The 27,215-nt window shown below is 38.6% G+C and overlaps 1 protein-coding gene across 3 annotated transcripts in view; it reads right to left on the bottom strand.

Moving 5' to 3' along the window:
• Window positions 1–1,297: 1,297 nt before the first annotated feature.
• Window positions 1,298–27,215, bottom strand: part of SMAD5 (SMAD family member 5) — a 52,096-nt gene continuing 26,178 nt past the window's right edge. For 2 of the 3 annotated variants that reach the window (XM_029941958.1, XM_029941956.1), the window contains 5 exons: window positions 26,809–27,060; window positions 21,942–22,061; window positions 9,995–10,216; window positions 7,616–7,872; window positions 1,298–6,281 (listed from right to left, as the gene is read on the bottom strand). In XM_029941958.1, coding sequence (XP_029797818.1) covers window positions 6,138–6,281; window positions 7,616–7,872; window positions 9,995–10,216; window positions 21,942–22,061; window positions 26,809–27,060 — 995 coding nt within the window. In that variant the 3' untranslated portion in view covers window positions 1,298–6,137. The remainder of the gene's footprint in view (window positions 6,282–7,615; window positions 7,873–9,994; window positions 10,217–21,941; window positions 22,062–26,808; window positions 27,061–27,215) is intronic. The other variant, XM_029941959.1, reaches the window with a different exon arrangement.

The following is a 27,215-nucleotide window of genomic DNA, read 5'->3' as shown; positions in this document are numbered from 1 at the left end:
GCTGTTCAGGGAAATCATAGACCAGAACAAATGCTTTTAAAAATGCTTTGAAAAAACTGTTTCTAACACGGCCACTGAAGTCACTGCCAATACCTTATACTTAAAATAAAAAGGCATAAGGAACTGATTGAAATGGATTCTGCTGATGAAGGCTTTTCTCCAAAGAGAAGAACAAGAGCTTTTGTATTTATTCTTTGGGGCTAAAATGTTTAGTTTGGGGGCGCCTGGGTAGCTCAGTTGGTTAAGTGTCCGGCATCGGCTCAGGTCATGATCTCATGGTTCATGAGGTCGAGCCCCGTGTCGGGCTCTGTGCTGACCGCTCAGAGCCTGGAGCCTGCTTCCGATTCTGTGTCTCCCTCTCTCTCTCTGACCCTCCCCTGCTCACGCTGTCTCTGTCTCTCAAAGATAAATTAAAAACATTAAAAATATCTTTTTAAATGTTTAGTTTAGGTTTTTCTCCTCTTCCCTTACTAACTAGAAGGAGTTTGCATTTCTCCTATCTGCAACATTGGTAGAAAAGTATGTACTTGGTGGGACTAATAAAACTAATCTGTGATTTTTTTAAAAAAAATTTTTAAGTTGAAAATAAAAACAAAGTTAACTGGCAACGTGGATAATCAAGGGCCGATCTACTCAAGTCAAGCAGCATAGAAAAAGTCCTGCCAACTAAAGAAGAAATACAAGAGAATAAGAATAAAAATATGAGTTCTTATGTGCCAGGCACTGTTCTAAGTACTTTATTTGTATTACTTTATTTACTCGTTCCCAAAATGCTATAAAATAGACTTTCACTTTACAGATCAGGAAACTGAGGTAGAGTGGTGAAGCAACTTGCCTAAAGGCACACAGCTAACAGAACCCTGAGGCCCAGGACTCCCAGGCAGAGCCCACAGCCACTACGCTGCCTCCCAACCATGCAGTCAGGAGTGTTCATTTACAGATAGATGGAGACAAGGGAAATGAGCGGTTAAACTAAAATACTCCAGACTCTAGATCTAAATACTTTTTCAAAATCCAATTAAACTACACTAAACAAACTAAGAGAAACACATCAACCCTCTTACAAACAGAATGGAAAAACACAATCATTCTGAGCGAACCTCCCACTGACTAGCACGGCGTGGTGTATCCATTCCTGCTGCCAGCGCACACGTACGATGACACAGCCGGTCACAGCGAGCAGCCACCTCGTCCTTGTCCTAAGTCCACTAAGGGAAAGGCGTTAAGTCAAGAGAGAGTGCCAGAAAAACCCTAAACAAACACACAAACACCCAAACAAAAAGACCCAACAGACACATTAAGCAGATTTTGAGATTTATTAAAATAAGGTATTAGCAAACAATATGCAAAAACAAAGTTCGTAAGAGTTATGGCTTTGAAGAAGCACAATATAGTAAAACCTAATACATTGTGATGAGTATCAAAAAGGTAACAGACTTGAAGCATCTTGCCAGAATTTCATTTTCTACAACATAAACAGAAGCAGAACAAGAAGCGGACCTACAGTGCAGCCATTGGTTTGGTCTTTATCCTCTGCATATAAGTATCTTTTTAAGAGAAGATGGGCAGGCACATAAAAACATCCCGTTTTCAGGATTACAGTCAATCTAATTTTCAAATAAGTGATCTTTAAAAGGCAATTTTAACCAACCAGCTTAAGAAAATTGCTTGCCCAATTATTATCTTCAAGAGTCCCTACGTACAAAATACTTCAGGAATAAATCAAAGCAACATTATCTCCAATGATATGAGAAGATCTGACTCCAATAAACTTCTTTCATAACGAAGGTGGGGCTGCTGGGCCTCACTGTGGTCGTATTACAGTGAACACCAGCTAGTATCAGGAAGGCACTGCTTCTTCATGGAGGGCAAAATCTACCTGCACACAGAATTCTGAACTTTTCAATAACAGGATCTTCAAAGAAATCCTTAAAGGACAATGGTGTGTGATGACTGCTAACAATTTAAGAACTGAATCACTGGGAGGTGTTCACTTTGCCATGAATGACAGAAGTCTCCTGCACTGAGGCCGGGTCTTCTCACCAAGACATCCTGTCTTCTGTTTTACAGCAACTGCTACCAGCAAATAGCACATCACATGCTCTTACTTAAAAAAAAAAAAAAAAAAAAAAAAAAATTCTTTTTTTGGGCTATGTAAAATACCTCTCATTGGTTTTTGTAAACCATCCAATTTTAGGGTAACACTGCAGTTGTAACACAGCTGTAGTTTAGAAGGTGTTTCATTACGAATAATCCAATATAACAAAGGCTTAATAAATACTGTTACCTCTCGTAATTAGGAAATGCTAAACTGTGACCCAGTAAATTCCAAAGACCTGTTCAAGCTTCTGTCCAGCAGGCAAAAGTGTTTTTGCAGAAGAAATGCCTTGAATTCTCACTTTCCACACATGCGTCTTCTGTGAGAAGAACGCCTCTCCCAAATCCCACCTCTATCAGGGAGGGAAACGCTGCTGCTCTGGAGGAAATGGGCCCCGAATATGAGCCTGCCCTCCATAAAGCTGCCCGAGTTAGTAGCCCGAGAGACCACCCACAAACAGTGTTTAGGAAAACCCCCTCCCACAAAAATCACCAAACATGTCTGAAACCACCATGCTATCTACCACCTGCAGAGATCCTCGCTTATCTAGCTGCTGAGTGTCACGAGGACACACAGCTACAGTCCTACCTTGAGAGAGTGCACAAGGATTTAAGCACTACGACAAAGGAGGGCTCTGATCCTCTTACAGGTTAACAGATCCAAAACCGAAGTCCTCGCTGGAAGCTGAATTACCAAGTCCTCCTTCTTCAGCAAGTATAAAAGACACGGACACATTTAGTGGGGAAGTGTAACGATTCAAAGGAACACGGAGCCAACAACCATAGAGTATAAAGAAATGGTTCCAAGCTGGCGTATTACAGGCTTTCCAGGACAGAAATACAGTACTGAAACAGGTACTCTCAGACATTTGGAGGTTCTCTGCCACTGGGAGGGTTTCATCTTCTGGACAAACCTTCTCCTTCAACAGAACGCCTCACAGGAACCCGCGAGCCCCAGTTCTCGTCCTGACAAGAGATTTCAGATCTGAACACTTCTTGATCATTTTACATCTTACAAGGATATCTTCCTCTCAAATGTTAGGAAAAGTATCAAGTAGCTACATCCTCTTTCTATACTATTAGGTACAGCTCACTGAACTACCTAGGAATCTTACTGTGGGTTTCAACTAAGAAACCCAGCCAATTCTATTACCATGGGTCCCTTACATAACAGTAAGTGTGAAAAGTGATTTATATTCTGATGTATACACTTGACATTTTGATTGATGTCTTCTTTAATCTCTAAAGAAAAAGTGTTAGCTTCAGAAGATCAATAACATGCCTAATAGTTTACATTCTACAGCATAAGCCAGGCAATACCAAACAGACCATAATACTGTATTATAAAAACACGCTGGTCAAATGCATCTCTTAAATTCTATTTTTCCAAGCACCTTTTTCTTGGGTTAATTCATTACTCAGATGAATTTTCAGTCTATTTCTCTTTTTGCATTTACCAAACTGGTTATAATTTTATTATTCTCAGGCTCTACTCTTTTTAGCTCACATATATTAATATGAAATGAGACTATTCTACTGGTGCTGATGGTTTCATGAATTTGGCCATAAACCACTCCAAAGATTCAAAAATTTTAAAGATTTAAAAAATTTAAAACTGTAATTTTCTGAAATGGTTTCTTTCAGAAGTGTATTTATCGGTCAGAATTTTAGTTTTTAAAATCTTACTGGCAATTTTTATTTCCTGCTCATGAATTTGGGGCACCCCCGGGAATTATTGAAGCAACGACACAGAATAAAAATTTCAGTTAAAATCCAGGGGCATATGGTTAATAACTTTTAGGTAAGACTACAGGCTTCTCCTTTTCCATGGAACTCTTAATGGTCAATAGTACTGACCGTTGTGAGATACAACTCCTTAAGGAAAACACAGAAAAGACCAATCACATAAAATCCTGACAACTCCAAAGACTGTAACAGGAATAAAAGCAATTTTAAGCAAAGCAACTGAAAACATCGATGAAACAATTCAATAGCTTACACCAGATCAAGTCCACGGAAGTTGATGACATGTATCTGTCATTCAACCTGGTGGTTTCCTCTGACACACTTGTTCCAAAGATTATGCCTCAAGCCTGGTAAGTCAGAGAACAATGTAAATAGCTAGGTTCTAACGCTAAGCAAATAATTCTCTTTCATGGGGCGGACACATGTGCGGAAGATGATGAATGGATGTCGTGGAGAGCTTACTTATGTCTGAGGCTCAGCTGACTGTGGGAAAGTAGCCTTTTATGCAGCAAAGGACTGTGAGCTGAAACATATATGGCACTTGATCTGACAGAACTAAACCATCCACTGGCTGCACTTTGTAAAAACGATAAATAATGTCAGAGAAAAAAGGAATCGCATTCTCCTTCCCTCAAAAAATGCGAAAGGGCAAAGTAGAAAGTCAAACCAAACTAGCACTTTAAACAGAAGACTGATGTGGCTCCATGTACTTTGAAAAGGCACCAGAAAGTAGCTTTCTCGGATAGGTTAAGTTAGGTCACTTTTTCAAAATGAAGTCTTTGTTCTCATGCTATACCCAAGTGTCTATTGGCGGCTCTCTGGAAGAAGAGGTTAACAGTCCTTTACCCAAAGCCTTCAAGCATGACTGACTGAACAGATATTTTAGTTTTCATGTCTTTCTTCTCGGAGGACTGTGTTCTGGGAGATTAGCATCCAGAGAAGTGCTAAGAAATGGGGAGGAAAAAAAACAGCATACACGGGAACTGAGAGAACAGTGTGCATTTTCTGATATGAGAATCTTTCAAAATCAACTATCTCAACAACCACTGCTTATTCGTTTAAGTACCAGACCAGCAGCCTCGACCCAGGGCCAGAGTGAAGCAGCTCTTCCGGCTACAGAACACAGGTCCTTTCCGTGCTCGGGGCAACCACGCCAGTACGAGCAACGGGAGGAGTGCGTGATTTTAACATGAGCGACACCCAGAGAGCAGAAGGGAATTAGAAAGGCACCTTACATTGGAGCTACAGAATAACATTCTCATAATCTAGGCTGAAAATACAAAAAAGGTAGAAAAAGTCTAATTTCCTACAACTGTCCTCTATAAACCACAGTGTCTGTTAATACAAAAGGGCACCAAGGAAGTAAGGCTGATCATCTAAGTCCAAGTCACTTGAGTGTGTTTCATAAAAGGTTACACTAAAAACTGTCACCCATCAAAGTGCAAAATAAGAGATTAATGCATATGTCAAAATTAGAGTTCTTGCAACAGTGGCCAAAAGTAGCCAAGGTGAACAAGACCGCGCATGCACCATCACTAGCTATAAAGTAGGACTTGGGACAGACTTGGAGTTAGTGACATATACTGGAGATCCGTTGTTTACAATAAAGTTTTTTAAAAAAAGGAAATGTTTTACAAAAGATATACTGAAGGAAGCCACAACAGACTGACACACACTCAGCTGTAATAAAAGTACACTTTATGACATCATCTAGAAAACTATCACTTTGCTTTTACTGAACGCTACTTGTTAGAGCAGTGCATAGTGTTCCTTCAAATAAAGGTTTTTTTTTTTTATAGTTTCTTTTCAGCTCCTACCATATGCTTTTGGAAAACAAGGAACTTTCTTAACATTGGTAGGACAAAGAAACTGGAGAAAGTATAGCTCCTGTAGGATTAAGAGTAGAAGGGAAGAATTTTCACCGTATACCTTCTTTTTCTATTATAATTTTTCATTCTGTGATGCATTAAATTTTTCTAAAAAACTGAACAAACAACAAGTTGTTGGGACAATATGGCAAAAATATGTTCCAGTTTAAGATCAATGCCAAATGTGTGAACTGGGGTACAATACTTCTATGTGCAATTTCCACAACACTTTTGAGAGTTAACATGAACACGAATAATAAACAAATGTAGATTCATCACAAAATACAAATGTATTGGTCACAATTATGTAGGAAAAAATAAGCTGTAATATCTGTTTTCCATGTAGGCTCACAGTATCTGTACTGAAAGTTTCCCTAAAATTAAAACAAGTCCACTAATAATATAATTGAAAAGACTACTTGTGCACTATGAGACGGAAGATATGGGGTTCAGAGGGGAGCCCATCTGAGTCAGGACTTTATCCAGCCACTGAAGAGGCCCATGAAGGTGAATCTCAATCCAACACGGAGTGCTGGTAACATCCTGCCGGTGGTACTCTGCTCCCCAGCCCTAAGAAACGAGAAGAGATCACAGCAAATCCCTCTTCAAACTGTAAACCAGTTTAAACCAATTTTAACATACTAACAAAGAGACACTTTAACAACAGCGATCTCAAAACCAATCTTAGGGTTCACCATGGAATTAAAAGCAACACAGAGTTGCAGAACTTTCTGAAAGAGATAGGATTCCCTTAATAGAAACCCTTGGAGCAAAAAGTTTTAGAATTCTTTTTTTTTTCTTACATTTAGAAAGTTAATACAATATAATATCTCATAATTGAAATATAAATATTTCTGCTGTGAGACACATTCTCAATGAGAAAAACAAAACTTACAATCTCATGTACATTCACATCAGATTTTGTTATGAAAAAGGTTTTGGTTTTTAAGTTTGGTTTTTTTTTTTTTAACTATCAGTTAAGGCACTGTAGATCTGATCCGTGCATGCAAGTGTAATTAAAGTAACTAGGATGAAGTAAGCTGGAACATTTTAACCTAAAATTCTAGATAAAGATTAAAATATAATTTTGTTTACTTTTATTTGCCTGGATTTACCAAGTTCTCCGCTTTACAGCTTAAAGTAGGGCTGACACAGATAAATTAGGCTGCAGGGGGGAGGGGGTAGAGTAGAGATTAAATATACAAGTTAGGTTTCCATGGAGAGAGGGCTGCTGATAACAGATCTACAGCAAAGCAGCAAGGAAACAGGACCGTGAGTCTGAATGTTAGAAAGAAAAGCCCACATGTAGTATTTCACTGATGCTCTTTTGGGCTAAATCCTTAAGGACCAAGTGGAGATAGCACAGGATGCTTAAACATATCAACTAAAAGTCTTCCCTAATTTTACTCATGAACCATCATCTTTGGAATGCCAATAAAATCAGGCCAAGAGCAAATGATAAATTTGAAAAGTTCTCTCAACTTTGCAAACTCTTAATAAAAGAGGTTAAATACATGGAAGATAATATTAGTATTCTGAAGAATTTTTTAAGTCACTCCAGTGGGATATAATAATCGAAACTGCGGAGACTAGGAAACTTCAAAAGCAATTTTAATGTAAAATGCAGTCTACCAATTTAGTCTTTAACTGAAATTCTTTATAAATTCAGCCCCTATTCAGTATCAAAATCACTATCAGTATTATGCATTTTATAATGTCTGGATTATAAAATTAAAACTTGGACCTACCGTGTGGTTAAAGCTATAAACTCAACATCACTTAAAATCCTATTAAGTAAAAAGTAAATCCCACCTTTCAATGAAGACTTTCGAAAATCATAACCTATAGAAATATGATGTACATATTTACAACTCAAAGCAAGCTACAGCCTACAGCCCACTCACCTTGACAAAACTCATTCGAATGGTACACATTTTGGTGAGCTCATAGACCGCCTCAAACCCATGGTTGACAGACTGAGCCAGAAGCTGAGCAAACTCTTGGTTGTTAAAGATCTTGAGGCTGCAGCTGCTGGGGATCTTACAGACAGTGGTAGGATGAAAGCCGTGATGGAAGTTGCAGTTCCTGCTCTGTACAAATATGCTGCTGTCACTGAGGCACTCCGCGTACACCTCTCCACCAACGTAGTACAGGTGAACACCTGAAAGAGACGAGCATGCCAAGACTCACCTTCATAAAGCAGCATAACGACACCAAAGAGGCCGTAGGAGGTGCAGCCAAGAACACCCACTCATCCACAGCCTCCGCCCAAGGCCTGGCGGCAGAAGCTACCACTAGAGGGCCTCCGCCGCCGCCGAGCACGGAGAGGTTAATGGCTGCCCAAATCTACAGTGGTGGGCAGCTTAGTCCGTTCATCAGTTCTTAGGATGTCGTCTCTTGGCCAACAATCACTTGTTAGCTCTGTGAGAGAAAGTGAGGGCAAAAAGACAAAAAAGGCACCACCTATTATGAATCCTTTCAAAGGAATGCGGGTGCTATTAACTCCCGCAGAGTCAACTGGCAGAGCATTTTGCACCCTTTTTACTAATGGAGAGCACAGCAGCATTCAAAGACCCGAGGTCCTCTCGCGGTCAGCAGAGTCCGCCTGGGATCCTGTGTCCCGTCTCTGTCTCTCTCTGTCTGTCTGTTTCTCTCTCTCTCTCTCTCTCTCTCTCTCTCTCTCGGCTCTGCCCGTGCTCATTCTCTCTTTCCTATTCAAAATAAATACATAAACGAAAAAAGAGAGAGAGAGAGAGAGACAAATAGAGATAGAGAGAAAGAGAGAGAGAGAGACCCTAAGTCACATATGTAATTTCAGGTCACAGGAAGAATTTTTAAATAGATTTATTTTACTTCCCCTAAAAACAATGTTTTTGCTATTTAAAAAATACGTAAATAATATAGTTTCAGTATTAAAACTTCAATCATGTAGTTAAAGCTAAGATTATTTCCAACTTTTCACTACCACTAACAGTGCTAAAAAGACCATCTTTGTACACACATACTCCTACACATGGGAGTCACAGACCTGTACCAGGCTGTGACACGAAAAGCTGTGTTTTGTTTTCGAGCAAGTAAAATGACACATAGAGGAAAGGATCCTAGAACTGAGTACGAGAGGAAAAAAAGGGGAAACAGATTCTAAAATTAATAATTCGCTTGGGGGGCCTGGGTGGTTCAGTCAGCTGAGTGTCCGACTTCGACTCAGGTCATGATCTCACGGTTGGTGGGTTCGAGCCCTGTGTCAGGAGCCTACTTCAGATTCTGTGTCTCCCTGTCTCTCTGCCCCTCCCCCACTCTGTCTCACTCTGTCTCTCAAACATAAATAAATGTAAAAAAGAAAATTAAAAACAAAAAAGAATTCGCCAAGTAGATTTCTCTTAAATTACTCTACTGTAGTGGGAAAAGCAGCGCACAGAAGTGAGGCATTTTACCTAAAAAACTGAGTCAAAAGAGAATGGACACTTTCTTTCCAACTTATTTTTGGCCATACTATTTGGCTCAATCTCCTGTACAAGAAATCACTTTAATGACGATAATTATGTATGTCTTGTCCTAACTTAGACTAAGACTTTCTCAGGTCAAAGAAGCAAGAAACAGCAAGTGGTAAAAACTACACTTCTTATGAGACAGGCAATGCACTCTACCTGGGACAGGTGTCCTTCCTGGCCACTTGATGCATGAGACCCTAACCTTTCCCTGAGGTGTGGAAAGTTCCTTGTTTGTTGTGGCAACTGTTCTGAAGGATGAAGTACAAATAAAACCTTGTTACCTGAATTTAAAAGACAGGAAGGGTGGTGGTGAAGCCACTGGAAACTTGTATCATTCCAACTGGATTTCCTACCTGTAACCCGGGCTCCCCCAATGTTAAGAGAAATTCTTGAAAGGCACTTCAACTCAAAATACTCCACAAATACCTCAATTAATCAATTCTACTCCTCCACCAGCACTCATATATTCCACAAGTATTTGTTGTACATTTACTATGAGCCAGGGACTACTGAAAATAATGCTGTGAACAATGCAGGTTTCTGTAAAGCTTAAACTCCAATCAGAAGACACAAAAAATAAATACAGAAACCTAGGATTTCAGATCCTAAGTACTAAGCAGTACACGTAAGCAAAGGAGGACTGATTAGGTCTTAATACATGGGCCAGTACAACTTGAGGGCAGCGCCCATACTCTAGGCTCATCTTATGCTCCAGCACCTTCCATGATACATGGTAAATGGCAAGCACAACAGGACTCATTTCAAGTGAACGCAGGGAAACGACAAAATTACCTTTTCCAATATGTCGCCTAGTGTTTTCAATTGTTGAATTACGATTAACATTTGACAACAACCCCAAGCAGAATCTACTTTTGTTATTTGAAGGGTCTGTGAATCCATCCACTAACACGCTAGTAGAAGAGGCATGAAAAGCCTCCCCAACACGATTGTTTAATTCATAGTAGACGATTGAACACCAATGTTTGGGCTCCTCATAGGCAACGGGCTGAACGTCTGTAAACAAACCAGACAAAAACACAAAAAACAAAACACTTAATGAGTGAATTAGAAACTGAAGCACTCTATGAAAACTCATTTGTTTCCCTTTAACCCAACCCAAGCACTCTATGAAAAATACTTTCAGATATTTCACTTAAGTCTCATTATTTCTCTCTGGCTTGGAGTCTGAATCAAAAAAAAAATTAACGCCTTGAATGTGATGAATTGAAACCTCAGCCGAATACAAATACAAGAATAGGCACACCACATTATTTTCTTCTTTAAAACTTTTACTATTGTAATATAGTTGACATACAACACCCGATCAGTCCCAGGCAGACAACACAGTGATTAAATCCCTATACACTGCTCACTGCTCACCACGATCCGAGCAGCCACCACCTGTCACCATACACTATACAACACGTGTGTGAAATAATATGGTATTTGTCTTTGTGACTTATTTCACATTTAGCAGAGTAACTAGATGCACTCAGACCTATCTATATTCATGCAAAATGGCAAGATCTCACTAATTTTTATGGCTGAGTAATATTCCATTGTATATAAATCTCCTTTATCCATATGTACCAAAGGACAGTTAGGTTGCTCCCAAATTGTGGCTATTCATAAATAATGCTGCAACAGACACAGAGGTGTAGATATCTTTTCAAAGTAGTTTTTGGGGAAAAAAATCACATTTTCACCTTCTTTGGATAAATATCCACGAGTGGAATTACTAGAAAATATAGTGTTTCTATTTTTTAATTTTTTGAGGAATCTGCATATTGTTTTCCACAGTGGCTGCTCCAATCTACACTCCCACAAACAGTGAACAAGGTTCTCTTTTCTCCACATCCTCATCAACACTTCGTGTTTCTTGTCTTTTTGACACTTGCCGCTCAACCTGGTTTGAGGGGGCAACTCACTATGATTGGATTTGCATTTCCCTGATGATTAGTGACGCTGAGCATCTTTTCTTATGTCCGCTGTCATCTGTATACCTTCTTTGGAAAAATGTCTATTCAGATCCTCTGTCCATTTTTCTAACCCACTGTTTGGTTTGGGTTTTTGTTGTTGTTGTTGTTGAGTTATAGAAGTTCTTTATTTTGGATACTAACCGCTCATAAGATCTATCATTTGCAAACATCTTTTCACATTCAGCAGGTTGCCTTTTCCTTTTGTTGATGGCTTCCTTCACTGTACAAAGCTTTTATTTTGGTATGGTCCCAAACAGTTAATTTTTGCCTTTGTTTCCCTTGCCTGAAGAGACATATCCCTTAAGTGTGTTGCTAATACTACTGTCTAAGTGATCACTGTCCTATGTTTTCTTTTAGAAGGTTTTATGGTTTCAGGTCTTACATGTAGGGCCTTAATCCATTTTGAGTTTATTTTTGTGTATTTTAGAAGAAAGCAGTACAGTTTGATTTTTTCACATGTAGCTACTCAGTTTTCTCAACACCGTTTATTAAGAGACTATCTTCTCCTCATTGCATAGCTTGCCTATTTTGTTGTATATTAACTGGCCCTAAGTGTGAATTTATTTCCGGACTCTCTACCCACTCCACTGATTTGGAGTCTTTTTATGGCAGTGTCATACCGTTTTGATTACCAGCGCACGGCAGTGTAAATATTTTAGCAGCATCAGCCCCCCACTCCATGAGCATGGGCCGCCTTTCCATTTGTCTGTATCATCTTCACTTTCTTTCATCAGTGTTTATACAGTTTCCAGTGTTCAGGTCTTTTGATTCCTTGGTTACATTTATTCCTAGGTATTTTATTCTTTTTGATGCAATTGAAAATGTGAATTTTTTCTTAATTTCTTCAGCTACTTTATCAATATTGTACAGATTTCCCTCATGAACTAGATGCAAAAATCCTAAACAATCACACTGGTTGATTTATAGATACTGAACCACCTTTGCACCCATGGAATAAATCCCACTTGATTGATCCCACAACAGATTTCTGGATATTAATTTCATATCCTGTAAAGTGAATTTGTATAGTATTTCTTTTCTTAGTACTAACAGGTTTTTGGGGGGAGTCTTCAGGTTTTCCATATATATAGTACCATGTAATCTACAAATAATAAGTTTTTATTACTTTTTCCTTTCCAATGTGGGTCCCTTTCATTTCTTTTTCTTGTCTGACTGCTGCAGCTAAGACTTCCAGTACTCTGTTGAATGAAAGTGGCAAGAGTGGAGTCCTTATGTTGTTCCTGGTTTTAAAGATAAAACTTTCAGCTTTTCTCCATTAAACATGTTAGTTGTGGGTTTGTCATATATGACCTTTACTATGTTGAGGTATGTTCTCCCTAAATTCAACTTTGTTGAGTTTTTAACATAAACGGATACGGATTTTTGTCGAATGCTTTTTCTGCATCTGAGATTATTATATGGTTTTTATCCTTCATATTATTAATGTAATGTATCACACTGGTTGATTTATAGATAGTGAACCACCTTTGCACCCATGGAATAAATCCCACTTGATTGTGGTGAATGATCCTTTTCATGTACTGCTGAATATGGTTTGCTAATATTTTGTTTAGGATTTTTGCATCTAAGTTCATGATTGTTTTCTTTTTTTCTGTAGTGTGTTTGCTTTTGGTATAAGGTGATGTTGGCCTTGCAGAATTAATCTGGAAGTAACCTTCCTCTTCTACTTTGTAATAGCTTGAGAAAAATAGGTATTAAGTCTTCTTTATATGTTTAACAGAATTTACCTCTGAAGCTATCTGGTTCTGAACTTCTATGTGCTGGGAGTTTTTTTGATTACTGATTCAATCTCATTACTGGTAATAAGTCTGTTTAGATTTTCTACTTCCTTCTGATTCAGTCTGGGAAGATGACATGTTTCTAGGAATTTATCCATTTCTTCTAAGCTGTCCAATTTGTTGGTGTATCATTTTTCACAGCAGTCTCTTAAAATCCCCTTTATTTTTGTGGGGTCAGCAGTTACTTCTCCTCTCTTATTTCTGATTTTATTTATTTGGATCTTTTCTCTTTTTTCTTGGTGAGTGTGGCTAAGGTGTCCATTCTGTTTATCTTTTCAAAGAACCAACTTTGGTTTCATAAAACTTTTGTTTTTTTTTAAGTCTCTATTTCATTTATTTTCACTCTGATCTTTATTATTTCCTTCCTTCTACTAACTTTAGGCTTTGTTCCTCTTTTTCTAGATCCTTTAAGTATAAGGTTAGATTGGTATTTCAGATGTCTCTGGTTTCCTGAGGCAGGCCTGCATCCCTACAAACTTACCTCATAGAACTGCTTTTGCTGTGTCCCACAGATTTTGAACAGCTGTGTTTTATTTTTAAATGGTTTTCTTTTTTTTTTTTTAGCAGAACCTAATCAAGGTTTAAATTTGTGTAACAAGCCTCTGTATCAGCAACCTGAACAATTTAACTGTACCAGTGTTTGTAAAATTATCCTAAACAAAAATATGAACTAAAAAACTAAGTGAGACTCTCAGCAAGCAAGGAATAGAGGGGAACTTCTTCAGTTTGATTAAGAACATTTATAGGAAACCTGTAACTTCATACTTAATGGTGAGAACCTAGAAGATTTCCTGATCAGTAAAAATTAAAGATGTTCTCACCACTCCTTTTCAACATTGTATTGGAAGTCCTAGCTAATGCAAAAGCTAAGAAAGGGAAATAAGAGGTATACATATTGGGAAGGAAGATATAAAACAGACTTTGTTCACAAATGACATGACCCTCTATATAGAAAACCTGAAAAATTAAGATAAAAACCTCCTGGAACTAATGAAGCCATTCTAGCAGGGGTCCAGGATGCAAGGGAGTTAATATACAAAAGTCGACCACTTTGTTATATATCAGCAATAAACATATGGAATTTGTCACTAAAATGTGTCATCACCACTTGTACTAACATTCAAAAGAAGAAATATTTAGATAAAAATTAAACAAAACAGGTATGAGATATATATGAAGAAAAAAGAACTTTAAAGGGAGAAATGAAAGAGGAACTACATAAATGGAGAGATAGCCCATATTCATAAGAAGCTTCAATATTGTCAAGATGTCAGTTCTTCCCAACATGATCTATAGATACCAAGGCAATCCCAATCAAAACCCCAGCATATCATTTTGTGGATATCAACAAATTGATCCTACAGTTTATTTGGGGAGGCGAAAGACTCAGAATAGTCAATGCAGTACTGAAGAACAAAATCAGAAGAATGACACTATTTAACTTACCTTAAAACATGTTATTAAGACAGTATGGCACTGACAAAAAGAATACAATAACAGATCTAAGGAACAAAAGAGAGGTCCCAGGGGTACCTGGGTGGCTCAGTCGGTTGAACTTGCAGCTCCTGATTTTGGCTTAGATCATGACTCCAGGGTCATTGAGTCCCACATTGGGCTCCACAGTGAGTGTGGAGCCTGCTTAAGATTCTCTCTCTCCCCTTCTCTCTCCCTCCCTCTCTGCCCCTCTCCTTCACTTGAGTATACTCTCTCTTTCTTAAGTTAAAAAAAAAAAAAAAAGAAGAAGAAGAAGAAGAGAGAGCCCAGAAAAAGGCCCATATAAGTACAGTTAACTGCTTATTGATGAAGGAACAAAGGCAATAATGGAAAAAAGACAGTCTTTTCTAACAAATAGCACAGGAACAACTGACATTCACATGCCAAAAAAAAAAAAAAAATCTAGATACAGACATCACACCCTTCACAAAAATTACCTAAAAACGGATCAGAGACCTAAATGTAAAACAAACAACAAAAAACCCTCTAAGACTTCTAGAAGATAACACACTATAAGATAACACAGGAGAAAATCTAGATGACCATGAATACGGCAGTGACTTTCTCGATACAACACCAAAGCATGAACCATGAAAAAAACTGATAAGCTAGACTTCACTAAAAACTGAAAACAACTGCTCTGCAAAAGACCCTACCAACAGAATGAGAAAACAAGCCACAGAGAAAGTGGAGAAAATATGGGCAAAAGACACATCTGATACAGAAATATACAAAATATACGAAGAACTCTTAAAATTCAACAAGAAAATAACCCAATTTAAAAAATGGCTCAAATACATAAACAGTCACCTCATCAAAGATACACACATAAAAAATAAGCATAGAAAAAGATGCCCCACAATGTATGTCATCAGTAAATGCAAATTAAAATAGCAATAAAATACCACTATACATCCATTAGAACGGTCAAAATCCAAAAGACGGACAACATCAAATGCCAGTGAAGATGTGGAGCTGTAAGAATTTGGAATAGTTGCTAGTGGGTATGTAAAATGGTACAGCCGCTTTGGAAGGCAGTTTGGCAGTTTCTTGCAAAACTAAACATACTCCTATTATATATTCCAGCAAACACACTCCTCAGTATTTACCTAAAGGAGCTAAGTATTTATTCCACACAAAAACCTACACACAGACGTTTATAGCAGCTTTATACCTATCTGCCAAAACTTGAAAGCAACCAAAATGTCCTTTGGTAGGAGAATGGATAAATAAACTGTGGTACACCCAGAGGATGGAATATTATTCAGCTCGACAGAGAAATGAGCTATCAAGCCATGAAAAGAGATGAAGACACTTAAATGTATTTTACTCTGTGAAAGAAACCAAAGTGACAAGGCCATATTACGGTATGATTCTAATTAGATGACATCCTGGAAAAGGCAAAACTATGGAGACAGCAAGTGTCAGGAGTCCGAGGAACGAGAGACGAGAGAGGGGGAGGAGGCAGAGCACAGAGGAGCTGTAGGGTGGTGCCCTACACACTGCTGTGTACACCACCGGTGTATTCCATGTGCTTCAGGGCCATATTCATTTGTTACAGTCCACAAACGTACGCACCAACTACGACCTCTAATCTAAACTGTCAATCTGGCATAATACTGTTGAGACAGGTTCATCGATTCTAAGAAATGGACCACTCCAGTGCAGGGTTTTGGTAGCTGGCCAGGCAGAGAGAGAGAGAAAGAGAGAGAGAGAGAGTGTGTGTGTGTGTGTGTGTGTGTGTGTGTGTGTGTGTACTCTCTGTAGTTTTACATTCTTACTTGCTGTGAACCTAAAACTCATATAAAAGAAGTCTGCTGACACACACACACACACACGCCTAAGTGAGCATTAACTTTGGTAAAAGGTGGCATACATTCTAATGGTTTTTTTTAAAGTTTTTTTTAATGTTTATTTATTACTGAGACAGAGAGAAACAGAGCATGAATGGGGGAGGGGCAGAAAGAGAGGGAGACACAATCCGAAGCAGGCTCCAGCCAGGCTCTGAGCTGTTAGCACAGAGCCCAATATGGGGCTCGAACCCACAAACCGTGAGATCATGACCAGAGCCGAAGTCTGACCCTTAACAGACTGAACTACCCAGGCGCCCCTACATTCTAATGTTAATTGTCAGAACTGCCTATGGAAAAAGATTTATACATAAAATAAACTACCGGCCAAACTCTTACTGTAAAAGTCATAATGGAAAACAATTCATAATGGATGCAATGGAGGGAGGGACACATGAAACTCTTCTTCCGGTGCCAGTGGGGTATTTTTCTTGAGGCTGAAATGAGGAAGATAAGTCATGAAGCCTCAAATCTTCTTTCAAAAAAGGCAGACATACAAAATGTCCAAAAAAACCTTCAGAGTGGCGATGTGGCTGAGGCAGGCCATGCAAAAGAACCGGTGAACTTTTATAAACTCAATGCTGATTATTCAACTGCAAAGAATTCAGATAAGGAGAAACAGAGAAAAATAAACCAATGTGGACCCATAAAGAGAAGTCCTAAGAGGTCAGAATTTAAAGAAGTTTATACAAAAGATGGAGCAGGGAGGGGCCCATAACCAAAGACACAGACAAATGAGTTGCAGGCAGTTTTAAGACTAGTGTCAGGAAAGCTGGAGCCAAACAGAAGCTTGGAGAGAACGCAATGCTAAGCGCAACTAAAAAGACAATTTTGGTTTGGAAAAAAAGAAGAGAATGAAAAGTTGTGCCTCTGCTCAAGGCAAGGGACACACGGTCAACTGGCAATCCAAGGCGCTATGGTTGAACTGAGTTCCCTTCTGCCACCTCTCTGTCAAAGAAAACAGAGAGAAATAACACAAAACAAGATTGAATTGAGAGGAAACTTCAGTGAAAAAAGACATCTAATGAAGGCAGGATGGCTTGAGGGCCAAGTTCTTGTAAAGGGCCTAAGCTGTCTGGCTTAGCACAAACAGTACAGCAAGGAGGGTCTCACACACCACCTGGAAACTGCACTCGGTCCTCCGTACCGCCAGGAGAAGGAGGAGAAGGAAGACAGGTGAAGTTTCCAAGGAGAATGAGAACACCATGCACTGTGTGCTACGTGATGAGGTACACCACGGTCATTACACAGATCGTCTAATCCAACCAGCAACTAATAATTCTGTGTAGATATTCTCTCTGTTTAATTTACAAATGGAGAAAGTGAAGCCGAGGGATTTAAAAAGCTATCTTAGGCTGCAAAGCAAATGAAGTGCAAGAATTCACATCCAGAAATTCATGTCTGAGACATTTTGATCTAAATGTAGATTCTATGAATTACAAGAAAATCAGTATGAAAAAATTCCTAGATAAATTCTAGACCTTGAAAAAGCAAAGACATTATTTGCACATTAACAAACTACTAGGGAGGCCTGAAGTTGAACTATTCTTACGAATGTGGGGCTCCTGGGAAAATACATGTGACATACACTCATTTGGTATCTTCACAAACACATACAAAGCACACATAAACACCATTCTTTTGAGAAATGTGTAAAACGGCAGCACCTTACTTCTTCTAACCTGTCATATAAGGAGTTTAAGGTCTCAAAACATAGTGACTTTAGAAAGACAATGAGATACCACTTTACACCCATTAGGATGGCTATTATACAAAAAAAACAAACAAACAAGAAACATGGAAACTAACAAGAGTTGGCAAGAATGTAGAGAAATTAGAACTCTAATGCACTGCTAGGGGAATGTAAACGGTGTAGCCACTGTGGAAAAAAAGTTTGGCAGTTCCTCAAAAAGTTAAACAGAATGACCATAAAATCCAGCAATTCTACTCCTAGGGATAGGATACAATACGAATTAAAAAGCAGAGAGTCCAAAAAATACCCAGACAAAAATATTCATAGGGGTATTATTCACTATGCTACCAAAAAGTAGAAACAACCCAAATGTGCATCAACTGATAAATGGATTAACAAACTGGTACGGATGTGCGCACAGTAATGTGCAGTCAAGAGTACATCAGCAGTTTTTAAAGAAATGAGATTTTGACACATGCTATAACCTAGATATACTTTGGAAAGATTAGGTTAAGTCAAATAAGTCAGCGACAAAAGGACAAATATTATGATTCCACTTAAGCAAATTCAGAGAGAAAGAAAGTAGAATGATAGCTACCAAGGGGTTAAGAGGAGGGGGAATGGGCAGTTCCTGTTTAAAAGGTACAGAGCTCTGTTTAAGATGATGAAAAGTTCTGGAAATAGATAGTAGTGATGGTTGCACAACACTGTGCATCTACATAAGGATACCAAATTGCTCACTTTACCAACACAGCCCTCAAAATATATGAAGCAAAATCAACAGAAATGGAAGAAGAAATAAAGGATTCAACAATAGTTGGGAGATGTCCCAACTTGCACTCTCCCACTCTCAATAACTGATAGAACAATTAGAAAGAAAATAAGGATACAGAAGACCTGAACAACACTACTAACTTGATGTAACTAAAATCCATAGATCTTATGACATCCTACATTATCAAAATATACAGTGTTTTTCCCAAATGCACATGGAATAAATCTCTAAAATAGACCACAGCTCTGCCAGAGGCTGGCAAACCTTTTCTGCCCACTAAATCCAGCAAGATATAAAAAGGATTAAATTCCATGACCAAGTGGGATGCAAATATTTTAGCTTTTGAAAGCTACAGACTATCTTTGTCACATATTCTTCTTTAAAAAAAATTTTATTTTCTGTTTGTTTATTTTTGACAGAGAGAGAGATGGAGTGCAAACCAGAGAGGGGCAGAGAGAAAGGGAGACACAGAATGGGAAGCGGGCTCCAGGCTCCTAGCTGTCAGCACAGAGCCCTACGCAGGGCTCAAACTCACGAACTGTGAGATCGTGGCCTGAGCCAAAGTTGGACGCTTAACCAAATGAGCCACCCAGGAGCCCCAACAACTAATAATCTAATAATCTAAAAACCACTTTTAGGTCACAGGCTGTACAAAAACATGCATAAAACATTTCTCAATAAGTTTTAAATAGAACTGAAATCATACAATGTACGTTCAATGCCTTATATTCCTACAATGGAATTAAATTAGTAATCAACAAAAAATATTGGGGAAATCCTGAAATATATGGAAACCGATAAACATGATGCTAAATAAATGAAGGGTCAAATTAAAAAATCACAAGGGAAATTTAAAAATATTGTGAACTCAATAAATATGAAAACAAATCGCATCAAAACTTACAGGTTTGAACTCCTAGGCTAAAAAAGAAAGAACTCAAACCAGTAACAATAAAGTTCACCTTAAGAAACTATAAAAAGAGAAGGAAACGAAGCCTAGAGTAAACAGAATAAAGAAAATAAGATAGACTGGACTAGAAATCCGTAAGAAAGAGAAAAGCTGGTTCCTTCAAAAGATCAACAAAATTAATAACCCTTTAGCTAAACCAACCAAGAAAAAAAGAACAAAACACAAATTACCAAAATCAGGAATGAAGAAGATATATACCACTAACCTCCACAGAAATTATAAATACTAAAAACCACACTCTGAAAAACTTTATGTCAACAATGACACAATCTAGACAAAGTGGACAAACTCCTAGGAAGACATGAATCACCAAAACTGACTCAAAAAAATAAACCAAAAAAACAAAAACAAACACAAAAACCCAAAAAACCAGAGATTCTGAATAGAATGAAGGAAACAGAACAGGAATTAAATTTCCCGACAAAGGAAAGTCCAAGCCCAAATGGCTTCACTGGTAAATTCTATCAAGTATTTAAAGAAGAAATAATACAAATAAACTCTTCCAAAAATAGGAATGAACTGCTCCCAACTCATTCCATGATGTCATTATCACCCTGATATCAATGCTGAATAAAGACAATCCAACAAAACTACATACCATTATCCCTTCCTTATGAATACACAAGTAAAAATACTCAACAATATATCAGTAAATCTAATCTAGAAATATGTAAAAAATACACCATGACCATGTGGAAATATGCCAGGAATAAAAGACTGGTTTCAAGCTCATGTAATACACCTTATGGTTAGAAAAAAGAACAAAAACTTGTCTGGTCATCTTGAGAGATGTTGAAAAAGCTTCTGACAAAATCCAGCATCCAGTAATGGTAAAAATTCTCAGCAAACTAGGTATAGAAGAGACTTAGTATTTTACAGCTAGACCCTCCAGAACAGTGATAAACTCTACAAGTGGTAAGAGCAGGCATCCTTTTTTTTTTTAAACTTTAGTTAGTTAACACGCAGTGCAATATTGGTTTCTGAAGTAGAATTCAGTGATTCACCGCTTACAACAGCCAGTGCTCTTCACAAGTGGCCGCCTTAATACCTGTCACCCATCCAGCCCATCCCCCATCCACCTCCCTCCATCAACCCTGTTTGTTCTCTATCATTAAGAATCTCTTGTGCTTTGTTTCCCTTTCTCCACCCCCCCCACCCCTACCCCTGGCCTTCCCATACGTTCATCTGCTTTGTTTCTTAAATTCCACATGAGTGGCCTCATATGATATTTGTCTCTCTCTGCTTGACTTATTTTGCTTAGCATAATCCATTCTACCTCCATCCACATTGTTGCAAATGGCAAATTTTCATTCTTTTTGATGGCTGAGTAATATATTCCATTGTGTGTGTATTCGGCATCATTACTCATTATGGAAATGCAAATTAAAATAAAAAGGAGACACCACTTCACACACACGAAAATGTTACAATCAAAAAGACCAACAATAACAAGTATCAAGAGCGTGTGGAGACACTGTGATCCTCAAATGTTACTGGTAAGAATATGAAACAATACTGAAACTCTGGAGAAATCAGCAGTTTTCTTAAAGTTAAATTTATCATATTGGGTCAGAAATTCCGTTCTTAGGTATTGATCCAAGAAAAATAAAAACAAAGCCCATACAAAGACTTACATGCAAATATTCCAAACAGTATCACCCATAAGAGCCAAAAACAATAAATAATTCAAATGTCCATCAACTGGTGAGTGGATAAAAAAATGTGGTACATCCAGACAGTGGAATATCGTTCAGCAATAAAAAGGAACAAACTACTGATGCATGTTTCAATGTGAAAGAACCTTGAAAACCTCATGCTAAATCAAAGAAGCCAAGATGCCAAGATGACACATTATGTGATTCAACTATTAGGACATGTTCAGAAAAGGTCAGTCTATATGAACAGAAAACAGACTAGAGGGTCTCTGCGGCTGAAAACAGGAACAGGGACAGACTACAAAGAGACACGGGATGTTTTGAAAGGATTATGAATACGTTCTAAAACTAGATTGTGATGATGGTGCCAAACTTTACACATTTACTAAAAATCACTGAACCATACACTTCTAATGGATAAACGTTAAGGTATATAAATTATACTTCAATAAAGTTGTTTTTAAAAAGTGACTAAAAAATTAAAAACAAAGCAACAACAATAAGACACAGTATTCTTCTCTTACCTCTGCTGGAGATACTGGGCATAATCTGCGGAATCATGTTACTGCTTGTATCCATGGGCTGGGAATTATCCTGCCCCATTTGATCATCTGGTGGCATATAGGCAGGAGGAGGAGTATCAGCTAGGAAGAAGAAAACAAGCCAAGTTCAAGCCCCAAAAGAATAGCTAAAACCTTCATCCTGCTTACAGGTATTCTTTAAGCATTGAGAAGTTCCTAAGATTACCAGCAGAATTTGTCAGTGACCACCACAAACAAAACTAGGACGCTGTCTTAGGGCAGGAGAAAATGAGAAAATGTGCTCAGAACTATATGCTTAGAGAAACTATAAGTATTACAAACCAATTTGAAGGATGTAGATTATCCTCGTTTGAGTACATACCTAAAAGATACTTAGTTTTTTTAAATTTTTCTTAAATGTTTGTTTATTTTGAGAACATCAGAGAGAGAGCATGACCAGGGAAGAGTGACAGTGAGAGAGTGAGAGAGTGAGTGAGTGAGTGAGTGAGAGAGCGAGAGAGAGCGAGAGAGAGCGAGAGAGAGAGAGTGAGAGAGAGAATGAATCCCAAGCAGGCTCCCAGCTTAGCACGGAGCCTGACACGGGCCTCCATCTCACAACACTAGTACCATGACCTGAGCCTCAATCAGTAGTCAGACTCTTACCTGACTGAGTCACCCAAGCACCCCTAAAGAGACACTTTTAAATTATCAAGATCATCACATACTATGTATTGTTAATGAACACTGGAAAATAAAACTATGATGTACAAAATGTATCAACATGAACAGCAGCGAGACATCGAATTCTTTTGCAACATCCTAAAATGGCTGTCATGCCTTATTAAATGATGAGGTAATTCTCTTAGGAAATTGAATGTTAACTAGAAAATCTATTGAGTTCCAGCACTCATAGCTGAAAATCTGTAAAACTATAATTATATCTTTGTCTCAGGAATTGTAAATACTGACTATAATCTGCCTCTCACCCCAAAGTTTGTACAAAATATATTCTGAGAAACAGACTGACTCCAGAACAAAGTATAAAAATTAGTTTTTGAACAAATACCTAATAGCAAGTTAAACAGGTGAAACTTAATTCCTTTTAGAAGGATAAAAAATTTAAAAAATGCATCAACTGATATTTCACTGCAGTAGAGAAACCAGAAATAATACATTTACCTATGGCTCCCTGTGCAACAGTAGGCATTCAGAGTGACAAAACAATATATCCATTTGGGACATGCTATTAACAAAATTTGGGAACTTTATAAAATCTACTTATGATCTTTCTCCGGGCAAACCAGTTCATCAGACCTAATTAAAGATGACTAGAGTGCATTTTAACCTTCCAAAGTTTATAATGATGTGACAATCATTAAAGTTAAAAAAGCAAAGATGTCAGAGTCAGAGAAGCCTAGGTCTTAAACCTTAGGGAAGGTACTTAAACTCTTGCAGAGAATTATCAATTTCTTTCTTCACCTATAATAAGAGGAACACTATCTCACATTGTTGTTCTGAAGATTAAATTTAATGCACTATCTTTCATCATAGTACAGTTACACAAAAGACACTCAATAAATAGCACTTCATATAATTATATGAAAATATTTAAGTCAAATATGGCTACTTCCATTTTTTTGGTAGAACTTTTATTTGTTTTTTAATGTTTATTTCTGAGAGAGAAAGAAAGAGAGGGAGTACGCATGCAGGGGAGGGCCAGAGAGAGAGAAGGAGACCCAGAATCTAAAGCAGGCTCTGGGCACAGAGCCGACCTGGGGCTGGAACTCATGAACCGCGAGATCATTAAGCTGGCCACTTAGCCACATGAGTCACCCAGGTGCCCCTAGAACTTTTTTTTTTTAATGCCTGGTAATACATAATTTAGTCATTTGGTCCAATAAATGATCCAGTTATAATTAAACAACACTTCTGTTTTTCCCAATTACCTACTTCACTTCACAGTCCTCAAACAGCGTTTTTCTGTCTTCAGGTTGTTGATAACCTATTAGAACACGCTGCCTTTAAAGTGTACGGGACCCCCTACGAAACCTGTCAACTTCGCACCATTTGGCTTTATGCTCCAGTCACAGTGGCAGCCACTCTATATACAGTTAGCTGTAAATGTATATATGTATTTCTAGAATTCCATCCATTCATTTAGTAAATATTTACTGAGGGTCTATCGTAATGCAGGCTCTGGGGATGCAGTTAAATTTCCCCTTTCCATGGAGTTTGTAGTGAAGATAGGCAGAGGAGGGAAGGGCAGAATATAAGATCATCTACACTATGCTGGACTGTTGGACTGTCTACAGTGAGACACACTAGAGACAAAAATCAAGCAGTGAGAGAGAGAATCAGAGATGAAAGGAGAAAGTGACTGTTTTTTTCATTATTCTTAAAGGATCATCTTCCCAAAACTGTGTTTGCTTTTTTAAAAACATTCAATTTATTTGAACTAAAAAAAACCAAAACCAGTTCATCCATTTCTCCTACCTCTTGTCTCTGACAACTACCAATCTGTTCTCAGCATCTACGATCTTGGTGTGTTGTTGTTGTTGTTTCACTGATTCCACACATTTAAGAAAAATCTTATTAGATGCCAGGCTGGTGACCAACCAAGAAAGAAACACACGACTCTCTCAACTCTCTCATCTCCAATTCTTTCGCCGAAACCGCCTCTCCTTCAGGGGACCCTGCACCAGTTTGCATTCCCACCAGCAGCAGCAGAGGACTCACTCACTGGGGAATCCAGCTCCCAACAGCCCTGTCATACAGATACTCAGGCAGCTCTATGGAAAGATCGCCAAAATAAGGAATTGAGCCTTCTGCTAAAAGCCATAGGTATAGCCTGGTTCCTCCTCGCCTCAGCTGTGAACTGGACATAGTGACTTGCTGCTAACAAATATAAGAAATGCAGAATGGTTCGCAACTCCAAGATTTGGTCATAGAAGGCACGGAAGCTTCTTTTGCTCTGTGTTGGAGCCCTCACTCTCAGAGAACTCAGCTGCCATGTAAGGAGGACACTCAAGCAAGTCTGAAGACAAGCTCACATGATAAAGAACTGAGGCCCAAGGCCAATCACCAGCAATGAAGTGAGTCATCCTGCCAAGAGCCATGTGAGTGAGTCATCTTAGAAATACATGCTCCAGCTGAAGCTAAGGTGTCAGATGACCACCGCACCAGCCAACAGCTTAACTCCAACCTGATGGAGACCCTACCCTTGAACCACTCAGCTAAGCACTGGTGGACTGAAGACCCTCAGCAACTACTTGATACAATAAACATCTGTCTCAGGAAAAAAACCAACTTATTATATTTGTCTTTTCCTGACTTACTTCACTAAGCCTAATACCCTCAAGGTCCAGCCATCCTGTCATAAATGACAAGACTTCATTCTTTTATGGCTGAATACACCACCGTTTTTATTCACTCATCCATCGATGGACACAGAGGTCGCTTTCACGTGTCGACTACTGTAAACAATGCTACACTGAACACAGGGGGGCACATGTTTTCAAGTCGGTGTTTTTGTTTCCTTGAGGTAAGTACTGAGAAATGGAATTACCGGATTATGTGGCACTCCTACTTTTAATTTTTTGAGGAAACTCCATACTGTCCTTCCCAGAGGCTTCACCAATCTGCATTCCCACCAGCAGTGCATGAGGATGCCCTTTCCTCCACATCAGCGCCAATCCTGGTTATTCCTAGTCTTTTGGATAACAGCCACTCTAAATAGGTGACAGATAACTCATTATGGCTTTGACTTGTATTTCCCTGACGATTAATGATGGAGAGCATCTTTTCCTGTGTGATGGTGGTCATGTACAGGTTTTCTCCAGAAAAATTAACTCAAAAATTTTTGGCAGCCCCACTGCCCTAAATTTACTAACTGGAATGTTTGTTTCTGTGCTACTGAGTTGTGAAAAACCTTTATAAATGTTGGACGTCAGCCCTTCATCGCTGAGGTGATTTGCAAGGATGTCCCCCGTTCGGTAGGCCGCCCTTCCGTGCCAGTCACGATGTGCCTTGCTGTGCAGAAGCTCTGTCGTTTGAGGTCATCCCACTTGTTCGTTTCTGCTTTCCTTGCTTTTGTTTTTGGTGTCAATCTCAAAAGCCAGCACTAACCACCGTCAAGGAGCTTCCTGCTTATGTTTTCTTCTAGGAGTTTTATGGTTTAAGATCTTAGGTTCAAGTCTTTAATCCATTTTGAGTTAATTTTTGTGAATGGTGTCAGTTAGTGGTCTAGCTTCATTCTTTCACATGTGGCTGTCCAGTTTTCCCAGTATCACTTGAAGAGACTGTCCCTTCTCCTTCTACATTCTTAGCTTCTTTGTCATAAATTAGCCCTCCATCTAAGTGTGGGTTTGTTTCCAGGCTCTCTCTTTGGCTCCAGTAATCTATGTGTCTGTTTTCACGCCCATAACACACTGCTTTAATTAGGATACCTTTAAAACTGTGTTAATTATACTTCAGTTTTTAAAAAACTGCTTAAAAACTTACTATATCTTTGTAATATAGTATGAAATCAGGGAGTGTGATGCCTCTGGCTTTATTCTTTCTCAAGATTGCTTTGGCTATTCTGGGGTCTTTTATGGTTCTGTACAAATTTTACATTTGTTCTATTATTCTGAAAAACATACCAACTTCCCTTTTAAAAAAAAACAACATATGGTACATTGGGTACAGGGCATGTATCTGGTGCATGGCCAAATAAAAGCTAAAACTCTCTGGACATCAAACAATTACCAAAGGATATAGAGTCAAACACAGCTACCTCTTAGCATGTAACAGTGCACCTAGAGGGACAGTAGAATGAGAACTGCTGATTCTCAAGGATTAATTTGCTTATATCAACAGAATAAATTCTTACCTGGGAGCTGAAATGGACTTCCCGGTCCAGAACTTGCTGGAGAATTGGGGTACGTGCTGCTAGCAGGGGAAGGGGGATAGGGGCTATTTGGAGATAAGGGGAAAGGCGTGTTGTTGGGCTGGTGGAAAGAATCTGGAAACGTTGCGTTTTGTGGCATGTGCGGCTCGTTGTGGCTCAGGTTTCTAAACTGAACCAAAAGGCTGTGTTGTGGATTGAATTCATTGTGACGAGGCACTAATACTGGAGGTAAGACTGAAAGACAAAAATCAAGTCATCTGTCAGCAAAAACTAAAGCAAACATCCCATACACATTAAAGGGTAGACAGAAAAGATTCAGTACAATTATCAGCCCATTAAAACAATTTACTTTCAGGAAGGGCTGCTTTGTAGAACGTTGAATGTGTATC

The sequence above is a fragment of the Suricata suricatta genome, chromosome 6 (genome assembly GCF_006229205.1).
Source record: "Suricata suricatta isolate VVHF042 chromosome 6, meerkat_22Aug2017_6uvM2_HiC, whole genome shotgun sequence".
Taxonomy (NCBI): domain Eukaryota; kingdom Metazoa; phylum Chordata; class Mammalia; order Carnivora; family Herpestidae; genus Suricata; species Suricata suricatta.
This window is presented reverse-complemented; position numbering and strand designations above follow the sequence as displayed.